The sequence below is a fragment of the Aptenodytes forsteri genome, unplaced genomic scaffold, assembly GCF_000699145.1.
Source record: "Aptenodytes forsteri isolate BGI_AS27 unplaced genomic scaffold, ASM69914v1 Scaffold486, whole genome shotgun sequence".
In the NCBI taxonomy this organism is placed as follows: domain Eukaryota; kingdom Metazoa; phylum Chordata; class Aves; order Sphenisciformes; family Spheniscidae; genus Aptenodytes; species Aptenodytes forsteri.
In genome coordinates this window covers 836,957-846,560 of record NW_008795717.1, presented here as the reverse complement: position 1 = coordinate 846,560, position 9,604 = coordinate 836,957, and the positions used below count along the sequence as shown (strand labels likewise).

Below are 9,604 nucleotides of genomic sequence, written 5' to 3'. Positions count from 1 at the left end.
ACCAGAAAAGCAGTGTCCCGGGATGCTTCAGAAAGCTGTGCATTATCAGCAGCTTTTCTTCTTTCCTTGTGGAATCATCTAAGATACAACCTCCTGAAACACAACAGCTGTGTATTTTTTTTTTTTCCCCAAGGAAATCACCATCAGGTCTCTGACTCACAGGGTACTCTTACCTACCGGGAATCCTAGCATGGTTTACAGCATAGCACCCCTCCACTCCCTGCACCCAAACTTTGATTGGTAAGCTTATTGCTATTTCAGCTGAAGCACAGAGGAAAGACTTATGCCATTGAATGAACAGCTGCTGCCCTCCTAATAAGTCGCTCCGTCATTGGTGAATTTGGTCTCATCACGTCACGTTCTCTCAGGAGGCACCTGAGAAAGGAGAAGAGGTAGGAGAGAAATGGGAAGGTCATGAGTACAACATCAGCTTTCCTGCAAGATCACTAGCAGCAACCTTGTGAGAGGAGGAAAACAGTACCTAAAGACCTGCTTTTGAGGTGCAGATTTCCCTTATTGGAAACATTTGGCCTTGGCAGTAAGTTTAGGCGGAACAGCGTTGTTTTCAGCACTGATGGAGACTGAAAATGAGCACCCAGAGATCAGAGTGCACAGAAGAGTCATTTTGATATTGTACCTAATTTTTATGTTTCAAAAAGAGACCTCAGGACAGGCAGGGCTTCATATTGTCCCGAGGATCATTCTTGTAAGTGCACAGGCAGACCCAGTCAATACATTTCAACAGAACTCAATATGGGTGAATAAGCAACATCTACGGTTCTACCAAAGGCGGCTCTTGTGATTTGTACTAAGGCAAGCTCACACATCGGACACTGCAAATCTTATTTCCCAATAAAGCAGATGTCATCATTAGGACAGACTGGATTTTCAGCAGTTCACAGAAGTTTAGCAATCTGTTAAGTACACTGATCAACAGGCAGGAGGCCACATTTTAAGACAGAACCATTTGAAAATCAGCTGCCCCTGAACAAATACAGATCATTCATCCAGACCGCAAGAGTGTACTTTTCGAATTGGAAGCTATTGTACTTTTCATCCTAGTTAAAGGTTGCTACATTTAAGACAAATGCTTGCATATAATTTTAGCCTTAATTTATTGGCTTGAGTATACTCGCTACTTCTTACTTTTAGTAACAGTACTACTTCCACAAATATTTATCAGGAAAAATACTCGCCTTGCAAGGTTTCGTTTGGCTTGGGATTTAGAATTTAAAGCAGCATGAATCAATAACTGGCTGAAAACATCTCTCTGAAAAAAGAAGTCAGCAAAAATACAAAGTAATAAGTAACTTATAAAGTATTGCCGGTTACAATGTCGTTTACCAAATTATTAAAACCACTGAGGAAGGAAACATATCGATAAGAAAAATTGAACAGCCAACACTGCTAATAAGTGTTTGCAAACAGGATTCAGTCACAAGCACAGTTTAGCTTTTCACTTTCTAAGAATGAAGTAGTGTTAATAATCTAAGTGCCTAATGGAAGCTACTGAAAGAGGATTAAGGCGCATCAAAAAGTCTTTTATTGATCTCCTTTACCTGAGCATTACTGCCTCCTAGTTGGATCAGTTGATAACGGATTGGGTACAGCAGGTCTACAGCTTTGTCACAATTTCCATTTTCAAACTCTACAAAAGCCTGGCACAGTGGCAACCCCAAACTAGAAGCCAGGGAAAGCTCATGGTCTTCACAAGGTGCTCTGTAGAACGAGAAAGTGGTTAACTCCCATAAGTCAAATTATAAATATGCATATTTCAGTGCCAGTCTGTCACTGCCTGCAGACAGAAATTTTTTTACTGTACAAAGCCTGATGTTTCAGGTACTTTATTTAGATAATATCTTTTGGTGTGGTTATGTTACTTTCACCTTTTTGTTACTCATCAATCAACCAGTTTTCATTCTTCTGAATGAAGAATGTATCCAACAAAAGGCACAAGCCCAGCCCCTCCTGCCTTTGCAATAAACAGTTTTGGCTAGAAAAGTGAGAAAACTGCATCTCTTCTGATGATCTCACCAGAACATCCTACTGCTAGTTCTTTGACTGTCCTCATCTCTGCCAAAAGTGGCAATTAGTCCCTTGCAAACAGTTCCAAATAATAATCTTGTAAAACAGCTCGCCACACAGCACAGTGCCTCGCTGTCTTCATAATGTAAACTGTATTCCCGGTGACAGCTCTCAGACCTGCTCTTTTTTTCTAACCATGACAGACTGCTTTTAGGCCCACAAACAGCAATGGGTTTTACCTAGCTCTTCAGTTATTTTTTTTTCTTTTCTTTTTTAGTGCTTGTATCCTAACCCATCTAAGAGTGGAAGAGGCATATAGCATGACAATATGCCTGCAGAAGAACGTATACATTCTAGCAGGCATCCCTGCCAATATTAAAAAAAAAAAAAAATACATACATACAAGTAACCAAACTGTAGCTCTTTGGTCTATAGGCAATACCTGCACAGGACAATGTGGAATTGTATTCTTCCACTGCTACAGAAGAAGCTGACGGTAATCAGGCCTCAGAGGTAGCGCCGTTTCAGTGCCAAAAGGTTGGTTGGCAATACGAGGAGAGGAGGGCTTTCTATCCCAAGCAATATAAATTATTCCTGAGAATACAGCGCACAGTTCAATGCTGTAAATTCCATCCTTTCTTTAGAACAGATTTTTCTGTAAATTTTCCAATTAAATCTTGAACATTGAGGAACCTTAGTCACTGGCTTCTGTTCTGAGTGCTTGCAACGACAGCCGAGAGTCACACTGCCACACTAGTACCTTACATTTACCAAACACAGCACATACTCTGTGCTCTCCTTCTTGAGTCAGTATCACAAAATTTCCCATTTCTTCCACCAGGTCAATGTTGATTTTTCAGTATGCAGTGTTGCCCTATGTGTTTATCATTCCTTAAATAAAATATGGCATCCTGGAAAGTTAGAAGTGCACAACAGATGTGCATTTTAAGTAAGCAGTTTGAGATAGTTAATGATGAAAATGATGAAACGATTCTTCATTTAAACATTTGTTCCAGCTCTCTGAGAAAATGCACAGAGATGGAAGACTGATTTTTTTTTTTTTTTCCTTTCTCTCGCAACTGATCGGAAGTATTGATTCGTGAAGAACAACATACTCCCTGCATTAACTCACATTTCCATCCATGAAAATAAGCGTGTGATACCAACCACCAGAGAGCGCCATGGAATACTTCACAAAAAAATTTGTCAACTTTAAATTGCAAAGGCTAGGGAAAAATATTAATGAAAAGCCAAGAATGACTGGTGTTTGTGCCCAAGTTTTATGACTGCTTTTTTAAACACAAAGCACGTCTTAGGTATCATTTAGCTATTACATATTTGTGATACACATAAATTAATCCATTCATCCAATCATTAATATAATCCCTTCATCTCAGTCTGTTCTCTCAAATAATAAAATTAAGCTTTATAATACTTCAAACTACAGCTAAAGTGTACAGCTGTATTACTACAAAAGGCTGAACACACAGGCAAAAGGAAGCACCGGGTGAAAGGATAAGTAGCGTATGTTCATTAAAGCTTCCCTGAAGTGGTGTGCATGTGCGGTTTTACATACTTTATATATACTTACATATATTTATATACTTATATAAAAGATAGTCACCATTTCCTACTTTAGTCAAATCAGACATGCTTAGGCTTGATTTGACAGTTATTTGTTTTCTTAAGTATTCTTAAAAGTGACATTTATTTTTTATTATTTTTGATTGATGGGTATTATAGTCAGGAACAAATAGCAACAATTTCAGGTTCTCCTTCCTTCTTTTTTAAGGCAAGGGAAGCAATAGATGCTGAAACAGAGGAAAAACGGTGTGTGTGGCATTTAAAGCATCTATATATCAACCCCTTCAAAAAATCAAGGCAATTTACAGTTATTTAATACATAAGGGAACATGAAAAAAACATTGTTTAGATGAAATACTTAAATATTTAAATTTTTCAAATAATTTAATTTGAAAGCAAAATATTCTCTATTATTACTTTAGCAGTACTTGAAATTCAATTTCCTGCAGAGGTACTTTACAACACATCAAACAGTAGCTATTAGAATACCACTTCTAACTAATGCTCTATTATTAAAGAACCTTTTAAACCAGGCAAAAAAGAACCACCATAGATAGCTGACATATATTGTAGAATGCTCTTACTAATATACAGGTGAAATACTTTATTCATTGTACGTAACATAGCTTAGTGTGAACCCATTGAAAGGAAAAATACGCTATACTGTTCAGTTAGCATCCATGACCTCAAACATAAGAGATTTCTGCTTAACAAGATTAGAAACGCCTCTAGTTATTAACTCAAAAAATAAATAATTATAGGGATCTCCTAACTGGAGATTGGCCTACTTAAACCAGACATGTCCCAGTGACATGCTAAAGCAGAGAAGAGCATGTTGTAGCGCTTCGGCAGGCCAGAGACATTATCACCCTGAAGTTCAGAGGACAAAATATTTATTGAATACAATGCTTTAATTCACTTGCTTACTTGGCAAGTTCCTGAAGAGTTGTTAAAAGCTCATCAGTAGTTTTGTGGTCTTTGGCTCCAAGTGAGGACATCAAGATGTGTACATCATTGAACAGAAGAATGTGATCTTTGGTGTGCTCCTTTGTAAGCTTGAGAACATTGTTCCACCTGTCTCCAAGCTTTACACCTAAGAGTTAAAAAAATTTTTCTAATAAAAATACCACACGCAAAAGCGTGACTTTGCAATATACTTTCAGTCACCCAGCATAAACAACATTCCTACTAAACTCAAGAAAACATTCCCTGATGTGGCAAAATTTATACAGTAATGCTCAGCTACAGCCTGCCGTATTTGGGCAAAGAGTTTATTGACTGTCAGTAATTTACCACCAATATTCTAGATTGCATTATGTGAGGTTCTGGCTTTATTATGAGATTGCTCATGTCTTCTTGGAGATGATGTTCATAACGAACCGTCTGCAGCAACCAAATTATACAAAGTGTTAACGTGGATTTCATAAACAAACCTAATGCATCATTGGTGTTTTAGCAGAATACTGTGAAAATAACATCCGTACGTCTGTCTGTCCCCCGCTTCGTGAACTCTAGTGTATAAATACTAGCTTAAAAAAGTTAAGGAGAAATGTCACTGAGTTAGGAGAGTACACAAAAGCCAGAGGCTAATATACATGTACTAGTTATTTCAATCACTATCAAAATAGAAAGTTAAGTATCTAACTTGAAATTTACTTCAAGGAAGCTCTACAGCTTTTTAGAGGCTTATGTGCTTGATTGTTCAGCCTCAAATTTCCAGGGACAATAGAAGTGAATTTGTCAAAAAAGAAATACGTGACCTATGCTTGAGCTGAATGAAATACCATACTGGCATGGGAAAAAAAAAACTTCTGGGAAGAATAAAGGTTATGGACACTATTACGAATTTCACATTGAGGCTTTTCTCAAGAGCAGAATTTTCATCTGTAACAGATTTCTTCTGTAACGCTGACCAAGCTTGCTGTGTAAGTATCTTTAAATACTTCTCCAACATGCAAGGCAGGCGAAGGGGGGAGGCAAAAAGAAAACTGTTCCCCTTACAGTTTTAAAAAAGAATGGCAGGTGGATATCCTACCTTCCAGATGAAGCCTGTACAGCATCGAACAGTTATCTACTACATCCAGCATGCTTCCACTTGACAGACACTGGGGAGCAATCTGTAATCACAGGTATCCATTAACTGCCCAACTGATGTGCTAGTGGGAACTTATTCAGATAATCAAACTTATTTTCACAGTACAGAATTAATTTTATCTTTTTATTAATTCAAAAATACCTGTTTTGCAATAGCCCTAATTGCATCTTTCCTGAACACAGCAATTTGCAATGACAAACACTTATATTGCTTTACTTGTGGTGTTTTTTTCCTGTTATGAAGTTAAACTCGATAAGTATGGAGAGTCACCAAGGTATTTTATTTTTTCCAAAATAGTGCCATAAATATTACTTCACTTTGCCAAGGTTAGTAGGTAGGAGTCTGCCCAACAGCTTTCTTAAATTCTTGCATTATTTTTATAATCCTTACAAAGTTATGTTATCCTATCTGATTTGAGATTGCTAATTTACAACAATTGTTTTGAAATCCAGACAGTAAAGAACTATAATAAATTAACTAGGAATGAAAAGACATACTTTTGTTGACTTAGTAGCTAACATGCAAAATCAGTTCTTTGTAAAGGTAACTTGACTTCATAGGAAAATTATTTTACATCCTTTTAAAAAGCTGTTTTCAGCAGGAGCATTTAGACCTACAGAGCATGAATAAGAAACACGGACAGAATGGAAAACAGTACCAACAGTGCCATTGTTGCTCTTTCAAGCACAAGCATAAGAAACTCTTGAACTATATAACACGCGAGTTTTTTTGGCATTTTACCAGTTGAGAAACAGGTTCCCTAAAAAACTGTAACAACAGATGTAAATAATATGTATACATATATGGCACACTGATAGGTTTCAATCTCATATAGAAGGAAGAAAGCACATATCATGGTCTTAAGCACGTTCTCAGTAAAGGAAAAAAGGCTCCTCCCTACTCACATGATTGTCATAAATTGTCAAAGCAGCCTCATATTCGCCCTGTAAAAGCAAACAAGGACTGCATGATTAACATTCAAAAACAGTAACCAGAAGTGACCGGCAGTAACCAAAGACACACATACAATTAATAGATGTCATAATATTACTTCACAACTGCCTCATGACTTGATCAAAACAGAGTCAAAGTAACCTTAAAAGAAGCCTTAAAAGAAAGAATGGAGCCTAAGGTAAACCAGGATTTACTAGGCAAAATAATCATTATGTTTAGGTTTCATTTAATAATAGGTACCAATACTGGTGTAAGTTACACGAGGGAGAAAGAGAAGGTATCACCTCTCATTCTAATGCTCCTTTCAGGGATCTTTGCAAAAATTAGTGCATCCTATGGTGTATGCAAAGAGGTGGGAAGAAAAATAATTTTAAGCAGGCTACAAAAAAGTCATATAGATAGAAGGTGGCAAAATAAACAAGCTCTTAGACTACTATCGAGAATTATGCTCCTTCTATGTTAACAATACTGAACACAGCAAGCAAGTTGCTCTGTTTTCAAGTACGCTGCCTTCTCAATGATGTCACATTCGTCTCCCTGCTGAATTGAACCCCACAAGTGCTACGCATTATTAAATCCAAGGAAATTCTGCATTGCACCCCGACAGGTTGGGTAAAATTGCAACCACTTTTAAAATGTTTCAATAATAAGAATTAGTAACATTAATAATTAATAACACTGGTAAACAAATTTAGAGCTCACTGCCTCTTTCTTATAGTCAGCAAATTTTTGGGCCAGCAAATTTGAATTGAATTGAAGAGAATTTTGTCTAATTTTTGTCTGAAAATTAGCGATCCAAGTTCATCTTTCTATCAAATAACTGTGCCAAGTGTCATTAGTGAGACTATTTGATCTTCAAACGTGCAATAATCTCACAGCAATTTTTCAACATTCTAACAAATATCCTGGAACTTTGACCCATGTAATTAAAACTTCTCAAAATAACAGTAATAAAGGACTAGCTTGTAAAAATGGCATTGTGCTATTTTATAAAAACATCCCTTTAAAATAGCTGAAAAAAAAGTATATATGTTAGGTCTGCCTTTTAAATAGTGTTAGATGAATGACCTATCTGGACCATAAAACACCTATATGAAAGTATCTCATACCTTTTCAATAAAGTATAAAGCCCAGTGCCAGTAATTATGGCAAGCAAGCATATCACTGTTCTGGAAAAAAAAAAAAGAAAGAAGAGAAAATATTATTTACAAAATAACTTCCCATTTAAACATATCTAGTCAGATTTCTGTCTCCTTCTTCAGCAAAACTGAGTACTTCATGAGACAAAAGGGACAAGAACTTTAAATCAGCTGGCCAGGATACCTTCTCATTTGTTACATTTGCTCCTTGCAGCTATTCAGGGAGACATCTCAAAAACAAGATTTCCCCCCCACGTCATTTTCCAGAGAAGAATTTCAATTGGATGCCTCAGAATTCACCCTTCTGCAGCGCTTTTTTTTCTTCCTTAGGAAAAAAACCCACATCTATAACAAGAGTAAGATTTGTCTCATCTAAAATTTAGGCGTCGTGTCTAAAGTAACCTGAATAGATAGTGGCGAGAAATGCCCGCCTTATGAGGGCCATTCATCCCACCCGCCCAGACATCCAGTTCAGAGAGGAATCACTTCTTAAACATATGTTCTACTATGGACTGCAGGAGCTGCACTAGATACCACATTGGCAGTTCATCAGATGAGGTAAATACTTGCTGGGCTGTGCCAACTTTGCACTATCCTTTTCAGCTGGCACCAAAACTTCAAATACTCTTCCCTAGCCTGCACTTCAAGACAATGGCATTGCAGTTCACTTTTGTGAGTGCATTGAGAATAGACAAACAGGAATATAATTCCATAATCCTTTGGTGAAAATTAAAATACCAGAAAGGTTTGTCCCTCTCCTCCCACTCTCTCCCAGTGCTGTAGTTAATGTTTTCACAAGTGGAAAAAGCATTTTCGTTTTCATGGTGGTAACTGTAACACCCACTTTCAGGAAGCACAAAGGTTCCCAGTGAACGTCAGAACTTTATGATGCTAAGATAAACATTCTGGTAATCTTCACTTGTTTAATATTAAATCACAAATCAAACCTGAGCAACTGAAGTAATTAAGTGCTTGGCATAAAACTGATAATATCAAGTTTACTGCCATACTACTCCAAATGTCATACAAACAAGAACATGGGATTACCTCACTGAATAAAACAAAACCCTGTTTCTGCTGCTGATTCTGAATTCTGAATGAGATTAAATTGCTAAAGGAGAAGTGGGCTTGCAGGTCACTAAATAAATAAATAAAAGCAGGCTATGGGAACTCATTCCAACAGCTCACGAGAAAAAACATTCCTATTTAATAATAAACAGCACTGGCAGAAAGGTCTCCTCTGGCAAGATAATTTGCCCCTTTTGATTTTGTGCTGAAATATACATATAAAACAAATGGCATCTGCTTTTTTTGGGGGGGTGGAGAAACAAAAAAAATAAAGTACTCTATAAAGAAAACCTGCACCAAATCTTTGTCACTCTTATTGGGAAGGAGAAAGATTAATTAAAAGCACCAGAAGGAGCCCTAATACTGTGACAGTACAGATAGATGATCCTGGTCATTAAATAAAATTAAAAATTTCAAATCACCAGGCAAAATACAAGCAACTTTGTTAAAGCCCTTAGAGAGACCTGCTTTTTTTTCACGTGCTTACATTTTAACGCTCTGTGTTCATGATGGCTAAGATGAAAAAGACTGCACAAAAGAAGTGATTATACATATTATCATTATGACAGTGTCAGCTGTTATAAATCTTAATCATAGAATCATTGAGGTTGGAAAAGACCTCTAAGATCATTGAGTCCAACCGTCGACCCAACACCACCATGCCCACTAAACCATGTCCCTAAGTGCCTCATCTACTCGTCTTTTAAATACCTCCAGGGATGGGGACTCAACCACTTCC

General features: G+C 37.0%; 1 protein-coding gene across 1 annotated transcript in view; it reads right to left on the bottom strand.

The window, feature by feature from the left end:
- Positions 1-281: 281 nt before the first annotated feature.
- Positions 282-9,604, bottom strand: part of TTC38 (tetratricopeptide repeat domain 38) — a 19,880-nt gene continuing 10,557 nt past the window's right edge. Inside the window, exons 8-14 of the mRNA XM_009283553.2 lie at positions 7,768-7,827; positions 6,610-6,648; positions 5,645-5,726; positions 4,537-4,702; positions 1,560-1,719; positions 1,197-1,270; positions 282-375 (exon numbers count right to left, since the gene is read on the bottom strand). Coding sequence (XP_009281828.1) covers positions 282-375; positions 1,197-1,270; positions 1,560-1,719; positions 4,537-4,702; positions 5,645-5,726; positions 6,610-6,648; positions 7,768-7,827 — 675 coding nt within the window. The remainder of the gene's footprint in view (positions 376-1,196; positions 1,271-1,559; positions 1,720-4,536; positions 4,703-5,644; positions 5,727-6,609; positions 6,649-7,767; positions 7,828-9,604) is intronic.